Source organism: Gopherus flavomarginatus, chromosome 2, assembly GCF_025201925.1.
Source record: "Gopherus flavomarginatus isolate rGopFla2 chromosome 2, rGopFla2.mat.asm, whole genome shotgun sequence".
In the NCBI taxonomy this organism is placed as follows: domain Eukaryota; kingdom Metazoa; phylum Chordata; order Testudines; family Testudinidae; genus Gopherus; species Gopherus flavomarginatus.
This window is the reverse complement of record NC_066618.1, coordinates 295,523,517-295,544,066: the sequence shown is the minus strand read 5'-3', so window position 1 is coordinate 295,544,066 and position 20,550 is coordinate 295,523,517. Positions and strand designations below refer to the sequence as shown.

The 20,550-nt window shown below is 44.9% G+C and overlaps 1 protein-coding gene across 16 annotated transcripts in view; it reads left to right on the top strand.

Annotated features, from left to right (window-relative positions):
• Positions 1–20,550, top strand: part of TSNARE1 (t-SNARE domain containing 1) — a 757,898-nt gene that overhangs the window by 314,849 nt on the left and 422,499 nt on the right. For all 16 annotated transcript variants that reach the window (XM_050940861.1, XM_050940856.1, XM_050940858.1 and 13 more), the window contains one exon: positions 6,823–6,892. In XM_050940861.1, coding sequence (XP_050796818.1) covers positions 6,823–6,892 — 70 coding nt within the window. The remainder of the gene's footprint in view (positions 1–6,822; positions 6,893–20,550) is intronic.

The window sequence follows — 20,550 nt, the reverse complement described above, 5'->3', positions numbered from 1 at the left end:
GTTCCATGAAAAGCAGACACTTCTCATGGAAAAAAAAAAATCTTTAGTCAAAAGCCCAGTTTTCCATTAAAAACCAGTTGTGATGGAAAAAAATTTTGACCATCCCTATCCCCAGTATCTCAGGGTGGCAGTGTATTTTGTCACAACACCCAGGCTCCTGAAAAGGGTAATTCTTGTTGCTTATGTAGCAGTTTTCCATGTCAAGGTATGTTACAAATGAATGAATTAATCCTCTGAGAGAGGTAAATATTACTCCTGCCTTACTGATAGCAAAACTAAGCCACAGAGTGATTAAGTGGCTTGGATACTGTCACAGATGGAGTCAGTGTCAGAACAAGGATTAAAATTTAGGATTTCCTGGCTTCCATTTCCACAGTCAGATGATGAGCCCAAACCAGTTATCTCTTCTTTTTCATGACTTAAGGTACTAGCGCAACTGATGATGTCTATATGTTTGTACCATTGAAAGTATCTTGAGAAAATCCAAGAGATAAGTTATAATAATAGCCTGTATTTATTTAGTGTCTTTCATTGTGAAAGATCCTACAGTGCTTACATACTTGATATGTTTAAAATGCAAGAAGGAAAAATAAATACATCTACTGTTGTTTCAACATTGAGGTTCAGACATCAAATATTCAAAAAGAGAATTTTTTCTACTGGATTTAATATAATTACTATTCTGTATCTTGTGTATTTTGTGGCATAGATTAAATAATATAAGTAACGAGCCAACTTATGTTGTGGCTTTACAAGAGTCTCATTGTTAGCTTTAAAAATCTGCTGGACTGATTTTCATAAATCTTAAGTCGTCGTGGAGTGCAAAACACTCCAAGTTTCTAGCTGCAACCATTCCAATGGGAACATATGGAAAGGTAGCTTTGTTTGTTTGTTTCTTTTTCCTGGTTGCAGTATTTGAAAGCACCTATTTGGCTCAAAGTTAAAAAAAAAATCACTCCCTTCAGCTGAGACAAAACATGGAATTTGTGTGAGGAAGTCCTGAACAACTGAAACAGGAAGCTTAGAATGGAAACTGGAACTCAGCTTTTAAAATATAATGAAGTCATTCAGTGTCTCCTTTTCCCAGCATGAGCCTCATGAGTTGCCTCTTGCACTTTTGAACTTTGCCAACCCAGAATATTCTGGGTTGGCAAAGTTCAAAAGACGTGTTTACTGGCAGCAGCTGCAGCTTGGGGGACTAAACCGCACAATGAAGTGTGGCAGGGCGTAACTGGTGAAGGAGGACCTTACCCCCTACCCCCCCAGGGTTAACTTGATGCATTGTCTATTGTTGACATGGTTGAAGCAAGGAACCAGGAAAATGATCTTTGTTGCAGCATTTTGCATGGATATGAGTGGGGCATGATGGGATTTATTGAGGCCAGAAGGAGGAGGTTGCAGCAGTCACAATGCAAGCAGATGAGGCCTTGGATGAGAGTTTAAACTGTTCTTGCTAACTGCCCTAGAGACCAGGGTGCTCATTGTGAGGGTCAGCCTGCTCTTAATTTGCAGGGCTGTGCCTACTGTAATTTGCCACTTCATGGTGATCTCTGGCCTGATTGAAGGCTTTTTCCAATTCCCATGGGAGCACGGCCGGCTTTAGGAAGTGCGTAGCCCAATTCGAACATTTTCGGCGGAGCCCTCGCAGGGATGACTAAAAAAACCCAAAAAATGTGTTAAAGAAAAAGCCTTTCATTTCTTCCATGTATTATTTACTTTCCATAACTATATAAATAATACAATTATATATTATGTACATTGCATCATATATGCTGTTGATTGCTTATTAATGACCGCCATTTCACATGTGTGGGTCCCTCCCACTCCCTGCCGGTGTGCACATGTGTGGGTCCCAACTGCTCCCTGCCCCCCTCATTGAAGCAGGTGTGCAGGGTTACTGCCCTGGGAACTGCAGGCAGCAGTGGACATGAGGCTGGTTAGAGGCAGGGCAGGGGCTGACAGGTAGGGTCTAGCTGCAGGCAAGGCAAGGGTGCAGGGCTGGCTGGAGACGGGGGTGTGGGGTGGGCTGGCTCCAGGCAGGGCTGCAGGGGGATGCAGCAGGGGTTGAGAGGGCTGGAGACAGAGGAGTGCGGAACTGGCTGACTTCAGGCAGGGAGATGCAGCAGGGATTGGCTGGAGACAGGGCAGGGGATGCGGGGCTGGTGCGGGCAGGACTGTGTGTGGGGCTGGCTGGCTTTGAGCAGGGCCACAAAGGTGTGTGGCAGGGGTTGGCTGGAGACACGGCAGGGCGGGCAGTGCAGGGCTGGTGCGGGCAGGGGTGTGTGGCAGGGGTTGGCTGGAAACAGGGCAGGGGGTTTGGCAGGGGCTGGCTGTGAGCACGGGGTGCAGAGCTGGCTGCAGGCAGGGCTGGTGCGGGCAGGACAGGGAGTGCAGCAGAGGCAGCTGGAGTCCCCGCCCTTTAAATAGCCCCCAAGGCTCCTGCTATATCAGGGCTCTGGGGGTTATTTAAAGGGCCTGCGGCTCCCCTGCTTCTACCCTCCCCCCTCGATCTTTTAAATAGCCGCGGGAGCCCTGGAGAATATATGGGGGTGGGAGGGCTCCCATGGCTATTTAAAGGACGGGGTGGCAGAGGCAGCTGGAGCCCCGGCCCTTTAAATAGCCCCTGGAGCCCCCTGCTATACCAGGGCTTTGGGGGCTATTTAAAGGGCCCAGAGCTCCAGCTGGGAGAGCAGGGCTGCATGGTAAGGCTTGCGCTCCAACCGGGGCTCCAGCCAGGAGAGCGGGGCCGCGGAGTGGTTTGCCACGCTCCGGCCGGGGCTCCAGCCCGGGGCCGCGGGGCGGCTTGCTCCACTCCGGCTGGGGCTCCAGCCGGGGTTGCAGGGCGGCTTGCTCCGCTCCGGCTGGGGCTCCAGCTGGGGTTGCGGGGCGGCTTGCTCCGCTCTGGCCAGGGCTCCGGCCGGGAGAGCAGGGTTGCGGGGCGGCTTGCCCTGCTCTGGCCGGGCTCCAGCGGGGAGAGCGGGGTTGCGGGGCGGCTTGCCCCGCTCTGGTCGGGGCTCTGGCCAGGAGAGCGGGGTTGCGAGGCGGCCTGCCCCGCTCCAGCCGGGGCTCCAGCCAGGAGAGCGGGGCTGCGGGGCAGCTTGCTGCTCTCCGGCCAGGGCTCCAGCCAGGAGAGCTGGGCTGCGGGGTTTACCGCGCTCCGGCCAGGGCTCCAACTGGGAGAGCCGGGCTGTGGGGCAGCCGCGCTCCTGCCAGCGCTTTGATCAGGGGAGCGGGGACATGGAAGACCCCGGAGCAGACCGCAGCCGGGGTAACTTAAAAAAAATTTAGAAGGCTCTTAAGACACAGGGCCCGATTCCGGGGAATCGGCTGAATCGGCCTAAAGCCGGCCCTGCATGGGAGGTAAGGATGCTCAGCTACATGTAAGTTCAGGCCCATTGCTCCAGGCCAGTCCTGCATTGGTGCCTCCAGCATCCTTCATAAACATAAGAATGGCCATACTGGTTCAGACCAATGGTCCATCTAGCCCAGTATCCTGTCTTCCAACAGTGGCCAGTGCCAGGTGCTTCAAAGGGAATGAACAGAACAGAATCAAGTGATCCATTCCCTATTGTCCACTCCTAGCTTCTGGCAAACAGAGGCTTGGGACACCCAGAGAATGGGGTGTGGTAAGAGGAGACCCTAAGATGTAAACCTTGGTATCAGAGGCCTCGTATGAGGCCTGAGGCCTGAACTAAAATAATGGTCAAGACTTTGCTAACATAAAGCAAAGTGAAGCTGTGAGCCAGAGGCAGGCCCTGCTCACAGAAGCTGGCAAGGAAAGGGCTGATGCTGCAAGAAGATACGTACCTAAAAGGTACTGAACACTAGAGATCAGAACATTCACATACTTGCACATTCCACACAGATAACAAGGAACAGGCTGACCCATCCCAATGACAGGGGCAAAAGGGTAATATGATGGATAGAGTTGTTTTGTTCAAACCAACATGTACAAGGTGAGAGGCGGCCCCTTACTACGTAGAGGGATTGTACCTTGCTACGTAGAAGGGTTGTACTTTAATACGTCAGGAATGATGTGTAACTTGTTTGTACCTGTGTATAAGAATGGATCCTTGGGGCGATGTCTTTGTCTGGCTGAGGGGGCAGTGGAAAGTCCCGCCACTGACTGAGCCGAGTCCATTGACCGTGGGCACATATTAGTAGTATGCCTTTTACTAGAGTAACAATCTAGGGGAACTATTGTTGTGTCCAATACGGCAATAAACGTGGCCGACGTGCCTTCGTACCTTATTAGACTCTGTGGTCATTGGGGGTTCTCTTCGGGTCTGCTGTGTCAGCTATCTGCGCAGAGCTGGGGCAGCACAGAGAGGGAACACACACACGCAGCCGAGTGATACCAACAAGGAGAGAGCAAAGCAGAGCACCACACCGGTAGCATCTGACAACACACCTCTGACAACATGAGGTTGCATCCCTGACCATTTTGGCTAACCACCATTGATGGACTTATCCTTCATGAAATTATCTAATTCTTTTTTGAAGCCAGTTATAATTTTGGCCTTCACAGCATCTTCTGACAATTATCTCCACAGGTTGACTGTGCGTTGTGTGAAGAACTTCCTTTTGTTTGTTTTAAACCTGCTACTTATTAATTTCACTGGGTGTCTCCTAGTTCTTGTGTTATGTGATGGGATAAATAACACTTCCTTATTCCCTTTCTCCGCACCATTCACGATTTTATAGACCTCTGTCATATCCCTCCTCAGTCGTCTCTTTTCCAAGCTGAACAATCCCAGTCTTTTTAATCTCTCCTCATATGGAAGCTGTTCCATACCCCTAATCACTTTTTCTTTTTTACCCTTCTCTGTACAGTTCCAACAGAGAATTGGAAAAGGTGCAGAGAAGGGCAACAAAAATGATTAGTGAGAGATGGATTGACCAGAACAGCCTACAGTCTGCAAAAGGGCCTCAGCCTTCCATTCTGTGTGTGGGCCCTTTGGGCACACCGGAAGGGAGGGGAGCACAGAATATTTGTGGAGTGGCAGTTTAACTGCCATGATGATTTTTTATGGTTTATGCCAGCTCAAGGAGAAACCACTGATGGGCAGGGGTGGGAGCCGAGTCCTGGAACGGATTTGGACTCAGTCAGCATGGTTACCTATTACGCTGGAGGGCGAGAAGGATTTTTGCCTATGTAAAAACCTCATCATTTGGATGATTCATTGGCTTGGAGAGTGATGCCTCCTCACACTTACAGCTTGTGACCGGCCTCTGGTTTGGAACCGAATGGAATGGAATGAAACTCAGGGTGGAGATGAGCGAGAGCATGAGTGAGTGGAAAGCAGAATGTTGTTTCTTAGCCCCTCAGGAGTTGCATACTAAGGAAAACCAGCCATAAACAAAACCTTGGTTAGGTAGTTACCGGGGGGTTATGCCGCCTTCTGAAGGCTTTGGCATTGGCCAGTGTCGGAAGAGGAGAAACTGATTTTTTGATCTGTTCTGGTATAGCAGTTCCTGTGGTCCTAACAAAGTGCAAGTTGATGAGAATTAATGCACACTGTTTAGGAGTGGGGAAAAATGAATGTTGATAGTATAAGGATGAACAAAGCGTTACCCATGAAGATCAGCACACAGCTGCAGCCACCTTTGTCTCTAATACAAGGGTGTGAGGTTTGCAGAGACTCGGGATCCCAACAGGCAGTCATCTCTCTCTCAGTGGAAGGCTGCTCCGATGAAGAAGGACAGTTGCATGCGGAAGCTGTAGAACCAGAGGCTGTATCACTTTATTAAAGAAGGAGGTGGCTGCAGTCTGCTCCATTTTTACACTACCTCAGTGCTGCTCTGGCATCCACTGGACTAATCTGATGACATCATGAATATGAGATTTACCTTTTTGTTCTTAATTATTAAAAATAATAAAGACTCAACCCATGTGATCTTTGTGGGATGTCTTATTTTAGGATTTCAAATCTGCCTCTCATATTCAGGATGAAAAGGACATACCAACAGTCTTTCAGGCTGTACAGTTGGGGTAGATGCTTAACAGTGGTCAGACATGCTTGGAGTTGAACTGATTGCCATATTTGGGAGACGGGGCCCAATTTCCCCACGGGACATAGTGACAGTGACCTTGAGGGGGTCACAGAACATATCGACAGTGACCTTGTTCTTCTGGAGTGTGGAGCAGAGCTCATTCAAGGTCGCCAAGATCATTTTCCTTTCTTGCTGCTCTCTCACCATATCTCTTTGCTGGACTGTCTCCATTGGCTCTTCATTATCCACATAAAATTTAGATTAGCCTTGCTTTCCGTATGCCCCAGAACGCTATTCCAGCTTAACCTCTTGCATGGCCTCCTTCCTTTTAATTCATTTGTAATAGACTGTTCCGTCTTCTCCCTCTTTTACATATTTTGCTGCTTTCATTCCACTCCTTATCCTTAGATCGTTAATTTAAACCGAGCATTCTTCTGTACCTCCTCTGAATCTTTTTAGAAAATGTACCACAGAAAATGACCAAAGGGCACTCTTGGGCTTGTGATGTTCAGCTGTCAGGTCTATGGGGGAGAGATTTTCTTTAGTTTATCTGAGTTGTGGTAAATCTTTCTGTACAGTTATGGTCTATACAAAAAACAAGTATATATAATACACCCTCAAGATGCAAAAGGATTATTCCACGTTATTAATGTCCTCTTATGGAGTTCGTATTGTCCGACCTTCAGCTCTTGCTGTGCTCTGTTTTTATGTGTCCATATGTTAGTTATTAGTGAACGGTTTTGAAAGAAACCCCATTTAAACACACAAATACTTTTGTCTGAATTGTGGTGTCATTTCTTTCTCTTTTCTTTCTTTTTGTGTTGACAGTGACTTCCTTGGAAAGAACCCTTAGGTCCCTTGGGACGTCGAATGATACGCAAGAGCTGCGAGATGGACTGTGAGTCTGTTTTGTATTGCTGGGATCTCTGTCTCTCTCGTTCCATATTATTCCCATCTATTTTCTCTCCCCCTCCCCCTTTATAAAGCTGGACTACTTTTTGCACAACTCCTTTTTGTTGCTTCACGTTTATGATTAATGTTGGTAGGAAGTGTATTGATTTTATAAAACTTCCCTTGTGCTGGTTTGAGAAGGGTGGTGAGTGGATGAAGGAAAATGGCTGGATAATTATTTTTTTAATGTGAATGTGATGGCCAGAATTGGAAGCCGAAGTAGGTTTTCCTTGCCAAGAACAGTCAAGCAAAGAGGAGAGAAGAAGGGGTAATGGGAAGACATAAATTTATAGCAGAAACCAGCTTATTATGGTGTCAGAACTGGCATGGGTCAGAACACATCAAATGACACAAAATAGTATGTTACATCTTACTTCTAGCAGATTTGGGTAGTCTCTCTCTCTCTCTCTCTCTCTCTCTCATGCCAACACACACACATTTTCATTGTATATACACTAAAATGGCTTTTCTAAGTGTGCTGCAATTTGCTATTAAATGCTTCTTTTATAATGGACAACATAACAAAATCAGACATAGGAATCAATTCTATCCTCCTTTTCATGAATGTATCTCATGGGATGTACATCTCAGGGCAGAGTTTTGCTCTTATTCATAGGCGCCGACTCCATGGGTGCTCTGGTGCCAGAGCACCCATGGAAAAAAAGTAGTGGATGCTCAGCACTCACCAGCTGCAGCTGTTTGACGGCACCCCCAATCAGATCATCAGATGCCACTAAACAGCTGATGGGTGCGGGAGAGAGGCTTGGAGGAGGGCGGAGAGCAGTGAGTGAGTGGGAGCCTCGGGGAGGGGATGGAGCAGGGTGAGAAGATGCGGAGTGAGGACAGGGCCTCAGGGCAGGTGGTGGAGCAGGGGCAGGAAGAGGCAGAGTGAGGGCGGGGCTTCAGGGAGGGGATGGAGCAGGGTGGGAAGAGGCAGAGTGAGGGCAGGGCTTTGGGGCAGGTGGTAGAGCAGGGGCAGGAAGAGGCGGAGTGAGGGTGGGGTCTCGGGGCAGAGCAGGGGTGGAGCATCCCTTGGGAAAAGAAAACCTCAGCACCTATGCTCTTATTCCCGGTTACATTTTCTCTTTTTAAAGATGGAACCCAAGATTTCCATCTTCTTTCTCCCTACTTTACCCCTCCAAGATCCTATAATGCAGCCAACGACCTGTGGAACAGGAGGATGGGACAGAAGTAATTTTTCAATCCTACAGTGTCCTTGCTGATTGTTCACCACCGGGCTGCTACTTTTTGTTGATGTTTCACCCACACAGAACGTACAGGTGTGTCTGAAATATCCAGCACAAAGCTGCAAAGAATCCTGTGGCACCTTATAGACTAACAGACGTTTTGGAGCATGAGCTTTCGTGGGTGAATACCCACTTCCTCAGATGCACGAAAGCTCATGCTCCAAAACGTCTGTTAGTCTATAAGGTGCCACAGGATTCTTTGCTGCTTTTACAGATCCAGACTAACACGGCTACCCTCTGATACTCAGCACAAAGCTGGTGTTTACCTGAATGTAACTGCTGCATTTAGCAACACGGCAGTTGTGTACTTTCTAGGTGTAGCTAATGCCCTAAGCTGTATGCAGGCATAGCTGCCTTGCCTCCTGGATGCACTGAACAGTTCAGCACTGTAGTTGCCATTCTGAGATAACATTACCTAGTGCATTAGTCATGGCAGGTGGTGTTTTACCTGAGAATTGTAATATAGTCAGCTGTTCCTCAAATGCTGCTCCTTGTTAATTGTTCAGACGAGATCTCTGAGCTGTGTGTTCTACCTCTGCAGCAAACAGTTACTGTTTAATCTCTTCCCCCCTCCTCAGCACCCAACCCCCCTTGTTCTGAGTCTGTCACACATTTCTCCTTGAGTATCAGAGGGGTAGCCGTGTTAGTCTGGATCTGTAAAAGCAGCAAAGAATCCTATGGCACCTTATAGACGAAGTGGGTATTCACCCACGAAAGCTCATGCTCCAAAACGTCTGTTAGTCTATAAGGTGCCAAAGGATTCTTTGCTGCTTTTATTTCTCCTTGAGTATCCTCTAGCCCTGAAAATGTTCAGGGAGCAATGAGTGGACATTTGGTAAGTTTATTACTTTTAGCATCACCGTGAAGACAACATTTGAGTAGAATTTTATTTAGATAATAAAATTGCCACACATTCTGTTTTCATATTTTGTGTCTACGTCTCTCTGATTAGAGTGAAATTGGTGTATGTGTGGGTGAGGGAGAGGGGACTTCACAATAAATAGGTTCCATTTTATTTGTGTGTGATGAAAAGCCCTGAAGATCGGTCTTTAGATCCAGCACAGTCACTGCCAACTCTTGTATCTTTCTCTGTCCTGTTGGCATCAGCCCGGTTGTTTGTCTGCCACAGCTGTTTGCAACACGCTTCCCTGGGAATGGAGGCCTTTGCCCCTGTCCTATTGCCCAAGATCTGAGTGGTGGAGTTTAAGTTCCAGAATCTCTTTGCCATCTGGAACCCCTCTTTTAAGGGGTGCAGGGTGAACCTTCACCACACACAACAGCAGATTGCTTCGTAAGAACAAGATTATTTTAAAACAAAAAAATGGAGTTAAAAAATGGCTTGCGTTAACATACCTAGATTTATAGTTGGCATAAGCTAAACCAGGCCAGACATTCTCACTGAAAGTTACAGAGGGAAAACAGTCCTTAACTATTCCAAAAAGCAATCTGTGTCTGACTTCAGTTCCTACCCCATCCAGTTCTGAGAGAAAGTGAATCTCAGCTGTCTTTCATGCATTCAGAGATCTCACCACATCCTGTGGCAGTTTTGTGTCTAGCGAGGCTTCCCATCCTACTCAGGAGCAACACCTCCAGTCTGCAAACAATTTTTCTGAATTACTTACATGTACAACTAAGTGGGGTAAGGTAAGGGGGTTGCTGCTTTGTCTCTGGGTTTGTCTAGTCAAAGTCTAAAAGATGGCCCATTGAGGATACAAAGACCTTTAATAACTGCCTTTTGAAAGATTAACAACATACTCCAGAGGTTGTATTTCAAAGACTCACCTGCCTCAGAAGTAAAATGGTTTGTTCACTTGTTCATTGAGTAGGGGAGTTTCACCTGGTTTGATGGAGTTTTGCTAAATCTGAATCACACCCCCTCAAGCTCTTCGGCTATTAAATATTATTTTATTTACAGACATACACATTCTGTCACAAAGGGTCACCCGTGTCCAGGGCTGGAGTGCACATAATTCAGTGGTACTGGCAATGTGTATTCCTCCATCCCCTCTAGTGGCAGGTCTGCACAAAAGATAACAGCCTTCTAATGCTATCAGTTGCTTTATTAACTGAAGGGTTAGAATACTGTGCTGTGGATTTAAAGATCCCAGCCCCGCTGATGATCCATGTGCAGGACAATATGTTTCCACAGAATTAAATATTTGGTGGGGGGTTTTTTTGTTCCCCCTCCCCCAATTTTGAAGCTTTAAAACATTTTAAGCTTTAAAAAACTTAGTTTGGGGATGAACTGAGCTGTAGCCCATGAAAGCTTACGTTCAAATAAATTTGTTAGTCTCTAAGGTGCCACAAGTACTCCTGTTATTTTTGCAGATACAGACTAACATGGCTGCTACTCTGAAACCTTAGTTTGGGGATGTACTTTCCTATTGTAAAAGAATGTTAAAGTTGCATCGTCAAGCACTCAAAAGGCCATAATCAAGGGTGCTTTTGTAACCTTAATTTGGTCCCCTTTTGCATACATATTATGATGATACCATCTTTAATTGCTTGATCACATATTGTTTCTTCCACAACACCCCTTGCCTCATTCAGTGCACAAGATGGACATGCTCTGGGTATAAATCCGGGTTGTGTAGTGAAGAATGCTGTTGTCGGTAGGACCTCTGCCTCATTTGTTTCAATAGTTGGAAGGTGTGTAGTGAATGATTCAGAGGATGCAGGGAGAGAAAGGATGGTCTCATGGTTAAGGCAGTTGAATGCTGCCCTGAAGAACCGAAATCTATTTCTGCCTCTGCCACACAGTTTCTGTGTGAGGTTGGGTCAGTCATTTAACCCAAAATGTTCACAGCTGGCTGTGAATCATATGTTCCTCATTTTCTGGTTGCCCGACATTAGATGAGTGACTTTTCTGGGCCTTAGTTTCTGTTTCTCATCTGTAAAATGGGCACAATAATATGACCTGTTCACACAATGGTGTGAAGATATATTGAATAATATTTGTAAACTACTGTGAGGGCATCAGTGAAAAGCCCATGAGGAAATTAATAATTTTGTACTCAAGCGCTGGGTTTGGTTGTGGTGCAGTAAATAATGCAAGGGGACCACACATTGAATGAGGAGTATCAAATGGAATATTCACTAGTTACCCATCAAAGGAATACTGCGTATTCTGTGCATTGAATGAGGCTAGGTGTTTGGTTAGAAAAAATGATATATGATCATGTAATTAGACTGTCATGATGTATATGCACAAGAGGGCTGAATTAAGGTTGCACAGGCAACCTTAATCCCAGCATTTCCTAACTTTTGGGTGCTTCACTTTGCTATCTTAATGTTCTTTTAACATAGGTTTTTTGAAGGTATAGAAGTACAATGCTTTTGTTAAGATTAGAGTAATGGGTCTGATGTAAGTACTGTGCTGAAAATAAAGTCCAAAATACTTTGAGAATAATGAATTTAGCTGAACAGCTCTGGCATGAGACAAGGGCATTGGTTCTTTTCCTAATTGAAGGGGAAAGCAGAGCTTTTGGATTGCTTGTGGTACTTGGCTTTCAGCCATGCTGTATCCCTGCTAAGCACATGTTCTCCCTTGGGGTGCATACTGTGCCAAAAGACATCTTCGGCTCAGGACACTGTTATTCAACAGCCCTGATAGAAAGAAAAAGATCATATATGTCATTGGTTATTGAAATTGCTCAGTAACGAGCAGAACTTTTCAGGAAGGTTAATTACTTCATCAATTCGGTTTGTCTTCCCGCTACCCCAAAAGCCAGCATCACATGCTATGAAGAACTGCCAACGTGTTTTGTGGAAAAGGTTACCCAAATGTGGGATACTCTCTTCACTGAAAAAGAACTGTACAATGCTCCCAGAAAAAGAAACTTCTCATTCCCAGTTTGAGGCCTACCTGCGTAATGAGAAACACTTGACACACTACCAGAAATTGGAATCACCACATTCAACTCAAGCCCCAGCTCCTCATGTTTTGTTTATTAAATATTCAGAAAAAAAAGACGTCTAACTGAAAATTATTGGTGCCCTTGAATCTGGAGTAGGAGTAGAGGTTATTTTATCTCTGTACTTGGCACTGGTGAGACTGGAAAGAGACCAGCGAAGGGCAACAAAAATGATCAGGAGGCTGGAGCACGTGACTTATGAGGAGAGGCTGAGGGAACTGGGATTGTTTAGTCTACAGAACAGAAGAATGAAGGGGGATTTGATAGCTGCTTTCAACTACCTGAAGGAGGGTTCCAAAGAGGATTTATCTAGACTGTTCTCAGTGGTGGCAGGTGACAGAACAAGGAGTAATAGTCACAAGTTGCAGTGAGGGAGGTTTAGGTTGGATATTAGGAAAAACTTTTTTCACTAGAGGGGTGATGAAGCACTGGAATGTGTTACCTAGGGAGGTGGTGGAATCTCCTTCCTTAAAGATTTTTAAGATCAGGCTTGACAAAGCCCTGGCTGGGATGATTTAGTTGGGGTTGGTCCTGCTTTGAGCAGGGGGTTGGACTAGATGACTTTCTGAGGTCCCTTCCAATCCTAATATTCTATGATTCTATGACTGCTGCTGGAGTTCTGAGTCCAGTTTTGGTGTCCGCAATTCAAGATGGATGTTGATAAATTGGAGAAGATGCAGAGAAGAGCCACAAGAATGATTAAAGGATTAGAAAACCTGCCTTATAGTGATAGACTCAAGGAGCTCAATCTGTAAAAGCCCAGCAAAGAGGAGGTTAAGGTGTGTCTTGATTACAGTCTATAATTATTTACATTGGAAGCACATATTTTAATAAAGAGTCCTTCTCTGTAGCAGAGAAAGGTATGACATGATCCAATGGCTGGAAGTTAAAGCCAGACAAATTCAGATCTAAAATTAGATGTAAATTTTTGACAGTGAGAGTAACTAACCACTGGAACCATTTCATGGTCATGGTGGATTCTCTATCACTGATAATTTTTAGATCAAGATTGGATGTTTTTCTTGAAGAGATGCTCTAGGTATTATTTTGGGGAAGTTCTATGGCCTGTGTTGTACAGGAAGTCAGACTACATAATCCCAATGGTTCCTTCTGGCTCTAGAACCTATAAATGTATTAGTTAAAGACACTTGAGATCACTGGTGTCCCTTCTTGATGGAGATGCTTTCTGACACCTTTGTAGAAGGACACATGCCATCAGTTCCAAAATATTCAGTGGTTTGGCCAGTACTCAGTAAGACATCACTGAACTGTACAGATCTAGCGAATTTACTCCTGGTATCCAACCTCGTTTTCTTGAACAAGCTAGTTGAAAAGGTAGGAGAAACCCGTTTTTTGCTACATCTCTCCACTGTTGAGATCCTGGAGCTCTTTCTATCAGGTTTAAGAGTAGGCTACAGGATGAAAATGGCACTCATTATGGAAACAGATAACCACTCCTTGCCCGGAGTACATTTTTTTCTTTTTACTAGATCGGCAGCATTTAGAAAGGCTGATCCCCATATGCTCTTATTACTAGATCTGTAGTATTCAATACTGCTTATCCCCGATATGCTTTTATATTACCTTCAAATCATTTGGGGGGGAAGCCTGACTATTCTTTATATTAACTTTAAATTTTATAACTTTCAGGTTTTGGCTTTAAATATATCCCTCATTAAAATGTTTTTTTTTAATTCCTAAGAAATTCAAATTCTTTTTTAAAAAAGTGAAGAGTGGAAAGGTATTTTAGAGTCATAATTTCCTGAAAGAAGATTTTTAAGTAAATCAGACAGAAGCTTTTAAGTGTCAGCATGTTTAACTCAGGGTAGGATTTTAATAACATTGTATAGGGGTTTGTTATTCTTCTTGTATAAGCTTAAAAAAAGATTTCCATAAATATTTTGAAGTGTCATTTTGATTCCATTAATATGTTAAACCCTTCAAAGTAATACCTTCTCTGTTCAACTCAAAGCAGCTGGATTAACGTTATCTGTCCTTTATTTATCACTACTGCCATCAATTTCTGACATGAAAAATCTTATTGGCTTGACAGTAAAACAGGATTACCAGACTGCACCATTTACATTTAACTATAATGCCCTTGCCTCATTAATAATTTTGTCTTATATTTATGTGACATCTCTTATCCTTTAGAATCCTAAAACACCAGAAATGTGACATCTATATGATAAATGGCAGAACATGTGATAAACTGTGGAACTTCAGATAAATAAATTTATCGCACACCTTTGTCCACTTCATATGTCCTCTGGCCGTTAATCCACTTCTCTGAGACTTCTTTTCACATTCCAACCCCCAGGTGACTTCAAACAGCTGCCATTTAAAAAAAAAAAAATCAGCCTGCCGAGGAGACTGTGATGAGGTGTTTTCCCCCACACTGGCAGTGAAAGGGTTAATTGAAGCTGGAGAACAATTAGCGCTCCTGTTCGCACCTGGAAGCTGCCCCAGGCCCAGTTTAGGATTAATTAGCTGGGGAGGAGCTCCATGGCTGAATTAAAGATGAGAGCTGAGAGTCAGTAGTTAGAACTGGGGATTGGGAGAACTGGATCTTGTTCCTATTTCAGCCACTGACATGCTGTGTGACCTTGGGCCAGTTTTCTTCCAATTGTCTTTCCTAAAATTAAAACATACATATTCCTAGCTTCAGTAGAACTTGCAGGTTCCCAGCATAGCTAAAAGTCAAGCTACTATTTGAAGTTTAGAAATGAGACTTCTCCGTGTCTCGTTTTTGCTCTGTGTAAAATAGAGATTATACTGGTCCATCTTTGTAAAAGTACTTTGAAATCTTGTAGTGAAAAGTAGTGTAGATTGATTGATCGTTATTTTATTTTTATTTATTTCTTCAGACTGTTTAATTTATTTATTACCCATTCTGATCTCACCGTTTCAATAATATTCAAGTCTTCTCTTCTGCTTCCATGAACAGAAAACTGATATTTTTGTTGTTTTGCTTTATTTCTTACATAGTTATAACATCGTATCATGAAACGATATTTCAGTAGGCTAAAGAGGTCAGCAGCACTTTGAAAAATGGCTTTAAAGCTTTTAATCACTTCTCCATCACCCTCCTGTACAGAAAGAGAGCAAGCTGACTTTCACCATCTGTTGGCATTGCCAGCAATGGACAATAGTTTTGTAGTCTGATGTAGAATGTCCACAATCATAAAGCTTGGAAAATGCTGCGTTATGAGATGCTAACTGGAGTGACAAGCCTTTAGATTCTTAGGCACATTTTTGTAAACATCCCTAGGTCAAAAACTCTTCAAAGAAATGTCTCGCGTCCTTTTAAACTGTAGTCCCCGTGGTTGCAGATTGCACAGTGCAGTTCATTGATAGAATGGAAAGGGGGTTGTGGGAAGACAATTACTTAATATTCCATGTATACACACACAGTATATGTTGCTGTCAGAGCCGGGCATTCTCTTTGCAGTCAAGTTCTTAAGAGGCTGACATGTTAATCCAAACATGCTAATATTCAGTGAAATACTTACATTGGCTCTACGTGAGGTCTCCTTTAGTTCTTGAGATTTATGTCATCCCTAAAGCCAGGAGCTTCTGCCCTTCAACTAGCCTGGCATTTCTGCTGATTCTTTGATGTTGATTGTTGGGCTGTGGCATTTTTGGAGCATGTCTATGGAAGCAATTAATGTTCTCTGCAACATATGCGGATACAACTGGGGAGGGATAGCTCAGTGGTTTGAAGTAACATTGGCCTGCTAAACCCATGGTTATGAGTTTAATCCTTGAGAGGGCCAGTTAGGGATGTGGGGCAAAAATCTGTCTGGGGATTAGTCCTGCTTTGAGCAGGGGGTTGGAAAGATGATCTCCTGAGGTCCCTTCCAACCCTGAGATTCTATGATAATTAGGCAAGCATTTTTGTTTGTTTGTTTGTTTAAATGTATACTTTGTATAATAATAGGATGGTGTGCTGTGTGGTTCATTGTTGAATAAATCATTCTAGCTTAGTAATAATACTGTGGTTCCTACAAGTTAGTCCTTTGTGTAATAGAGGAGTCCATAAATGTTCCACTTTTAAAACTCTTCATGGTGAGAACCACTGTCTAGCTAAAGAACGTCAACAATTATTTGGGAAGGAAGGTGTAGGTTATACTCACAGAATAATGGGTTGATTTTAAGCAAAACAAAATTTAGTCAAGGCTGACATGCGGTCTTTTAAACCATGGAGGAGTCTCCTAAGAGAACTGGTGGAAGCAACATCACATGAATAACTTAAAACTAAACTAGAAAAATCATTTGAGAATACACTGTAGGGAAGGAGCAGAGTGGAGGACATCTGCGTAATGCTGGACAAAAAAATAAGAAGACAGAAGGAGAGACACCAAGGCACCTTTTTAGAATTACTGCATTTACTTGTCTGTTAGCCACCTGTTTAGTGGTTAACCTTGTTACTTGTTAGTATATGCACATTTATCTGAATATATTAACTTTTGAGGCAAGTCAAACCACAAAAGAAGTAGGATTTCCAAGAGAGTGTTACTTTGCTATATCCTTTTTCTGCACTGGTTTTCATATTTTTTTTTTTTTGCTAAATTTACTAACTGTTGAAACTATTTCATAAAAAAACTACTAAGTTTCTAAACTCTTGTGGTTTGGAGAAAAGCTGGACCACAGTGTAACCTAAAGGCTCAAAAGCCACAAGGCAAATAAATAGAGGCCAATGTTTTTAAAAATCTCTTGATTTTTAAGACAGTCTCATGATTTTGGGGGAAGCCTGATGCATGACTTCCAATCACTTGGGGTTGGCAGTGCCACTATTCTGAAGCGCAGTGATATTATATCTTCCTCGGGGTAAAACAGCAAGTCACTTTCAAAACGTGGAATAGAACGCAATAATTCCCAAGCCTCTGACATGTATTGAGGCCACTAGACAGTGCCCCTCGCTCTCAGACCACTTGAATCACAATGGGGAAGAATAATGTTGAAGTGGATCAAAAACTGTGAAGACTAACAGCTTGGCTGGAGTCATGAAGATAAGAAAGACATTAATGCCCCTGATTTTCTGTGAATGCTTCCTATTAGACGGTAGTAACTCTGAGTGCAATCGCTCATTTCAGTGTAATTATCAAATAATACAGGTGTTGAGTGTCTGGTGCCTGGTGTCTTTCATCACAGGTGCCATTCTATAAATGTTTCGGACCATGGTACAGAATATCAGGGTAATCAGTTTAACAGCATCAGAGGGCATAGACAACAATGGCAGTCCCTTTCTTCAATAAGTTAAAGAAAGATTTGGAACACTTAAGCAGTTGAGCGAATAGGCTGCAAATGGAATTGAACATGGATTAATACTGGTTAATGAGACAACTTGGGAAGAGAGAGGACCTAAACAAGTCAATTCTTTGCCCAATGGATAGGCACAGTAGCAGGCTGATGAGATTTAGATTGTAGAGCTGATAGTCCCCTAAAACCCTCTTGGATGATGTGCAGCTAGAATGCAGTGAGAAAATACAGATGTGCTGCATTATGTGGAGACTATAAATCGAAGAAAATGAGATAATTGCAATACAGAGAGTAGTGAGTTCACCTGCTGTCCTCACTAGAATTATATATTTTAGCAACATTTTAGCCGTACTGTACAGTATGTAAAGGTCAGTTTGCATTTCAATTATAATTCTCAGTTAGAGGTTTAAAAAGGACACTGACATTTTTAATGGGTATTTTTTCTCAATTTATTTTTGGTAATGATATTGTGGAAAGTGAATAACATTTTGCCCTTATCCATTGAAGGATCTGAAAATGCTGTACAGGTGAACATTAATTAAATCCTCAGTGAGGAAAGTACAGATGCTAATATTCTCTCCATTTTAAAGATGAGTAAATTGAGACATAGGGAGGTTAAGTAAATTATCTGTGGTTACTTAGTGAATTATTTACACATCTGGTAATAAGTCCAGGAATCCTAAATCCCAGTCCCTTCATCTAGCTCAGAGGTGGGCAAACTGATATGGCCCACGGGACTCTCCTGCCCGCTGCCTGAGCTCCTAGCCTGGGAGGCTACACCCCGGCCCCTTCCTGCTGTTCCCCCTCCCCCACAGCCTTAGTTCACTCTGCCACCAGAGCAATGCGCTGGCCAGCGGGGAGGTAGAGCAGCTGTAGAGCCTGGCCTGACCCTGAGCTCTGTGCTGCACAGTGGCATGGCTGGCTCCACTGGTGCTCCAGGCAGTGCGGTAAGGGGGAAGGGAGCAGGGGGGGTTGGATAGAGGGCAGGGGAGCTCAGGATGGTGGTTGGGGGTGTGTGAACAGGGGTCAGGGGTCAGGCGGTCAGAGGGCGGGGAACAGGGGGGTTGAATAGGGGCAGAGGTCCCAGGGGGGTAGTCAGGAAGGAGAGGAAGGGTTGAATGGGGCAGCGGGGGCAGTCAGGGGCAGGGATTCCGGGGGCGGTCAGGGAGAAGGAGTGGTTGGATGGGGCAGGGGTCCCCGCAGGGCAGTCAGGAAGGAGAGGAGGGGTTGGATGGGGTTTCAGGGGGCAGTAAGGGGTAAGGGTTCTGGGAGTCGTCAGGGAACAGGGGAATTTGGATGGGGCCGGAGTCCTGGGCGGGGGGCTGTCGGGGCGAGAAGCAGTAGGAGTCGGAGAGAGGGCAGGGGCCAGGCCACACCTGTCTGTTTGGGGAGACACTGCCTTCACTAACTGGCCCTCTTTACGATTTTGGAAACCCGATGCGGCCCTTGGGCCAAAAAGTTTGCCCTCCCCTGCTCTAGCTGCTTGTGATGTTTCCAATTTTTATCTGTTTATATAGATATGAATTAATGAATTGAATTTTACAGAAATAGGATTCTTTTTCTTCACAGAACTTAAAACATTAGCGTGAAACCGGCTTTTCTTTATCTGTGCATTTGGCTTTCCATTTGGCAATCATCCTTGTTCTGTCTTTGTGTTTCTAATTGAATTCAGATATGGAAAATCTGGAGAACAATCCCTGCATTTACTATCAGATCAGGTTTGAAAACTTGGTATCAATGTCTTATACACACGTACTCCCACTTGCCCTTTTCTTTCTCTTTCTCCCCGTCTCTCCCACCCCCAAAGGCAGGTATAGTGGCCATTCTTCAGCATCACTTATATACATTGTCGTACTAATACACTTTTTTTGAAGTTGAGAAAATTGTATTGAATTCTGGGAGTCGACAGTTACTGGAAGCTCCTAAAACTGAGCTTTATAACATGAGTTCTTTACCCATGTAGGTGCATGTGGCCCTTCCTCGCCATCAATCTCTGAAGGAGGCCACACCTCTTGGCTGTCACGCCCCTGGAATAACAGTCTTAGACAAGGAGGAAGTTAGCAGGTTCGGGGTTCAGTGCCTCCAGCGGGGTCGAGCAGTGAGTGACCCAGGGGCCCAAGCCCTGAGACTGGGCAGGGCACCAACAGTCTAAAGCCCAACCCTCAGGTAGGGTAAAGCCAGCTACAGTCTGGGAACCCAGGCTCTCATACCTGGGGAACCGAGCACATACCAGGGCCCCAGTCCTCAGGCAGGGCAGACCAGAGGCTTTATTAGCAGGGACATCAGCTTCAAAAAATGTATACATAAACCACATTAAAACATGCTATAGGGAAGGGGTGGGCAAACTTTTTTGCCCAAGGGCCACATCTGGGTATAGAAATTGTATAGTGGGCCACGAATGCTCACAAAATTGAGGGTTAGTGTGTGTGTGTGGGGGGGGAGATGAGAGTTCCAGCTGGGGGAGCGGGCTCTGGGGTGGGGCTGAGGATGAGGGGTTTGGGGTGCAGAAGAGTGCTATGGTCTGGGACCGAGGGGTTCAGAGGGTGGAAGGGGGATCAGAGCTGGGGCACGGGATTGGGGTGCTGGGATGGGGTCAGGGATGCAGGCTCCAGGCGGCGCTTATCTCAAGCAGCTTCCAGAAGCAGTGACATGTCCTCCCTCTGGCTCCTACGGGGGAGGCTTGGCCAAGACGCTCCCTGTGCTGCTCTGTCCACAGACGCCTCCTCTGCAGCTCCCATTGGCCACAGTTCCCAGCGGTACTTGGGACGGGGTCAGTGTGTGGAGCTCCCTGGCTGATCCTATGCATAGGAGCTGGAGGAGGGGCATGCTGCTGCTTCTGGGAGCCATGTGGAAACCCCCTGACCCTGCTTCCTGGCTGGAGCACAGGAGTGGGGCACTCCTCCAGTCCCGCTCCCCAGAGGGCCCTCGCGGGCTGGATTAAAAGTTTTCATGGGCTGGATGTGGCCTGTGGGCCGTAGTTTGCCCACCCTTGCTATAGAGAATACTCCTGCACTGGCTAGAAGAAGGTGGACTCCATAATTTTGATTAGTTCTCATGCATTTCTAATATCTATGATTTCAGGATATTTGGGTCTTACAAGTTCACCCATGCCCACTGATTATTCCGTAACAGACGACATAATTTTCTATGTCACGTCATAATTGACCGCTGTGAAGATGATT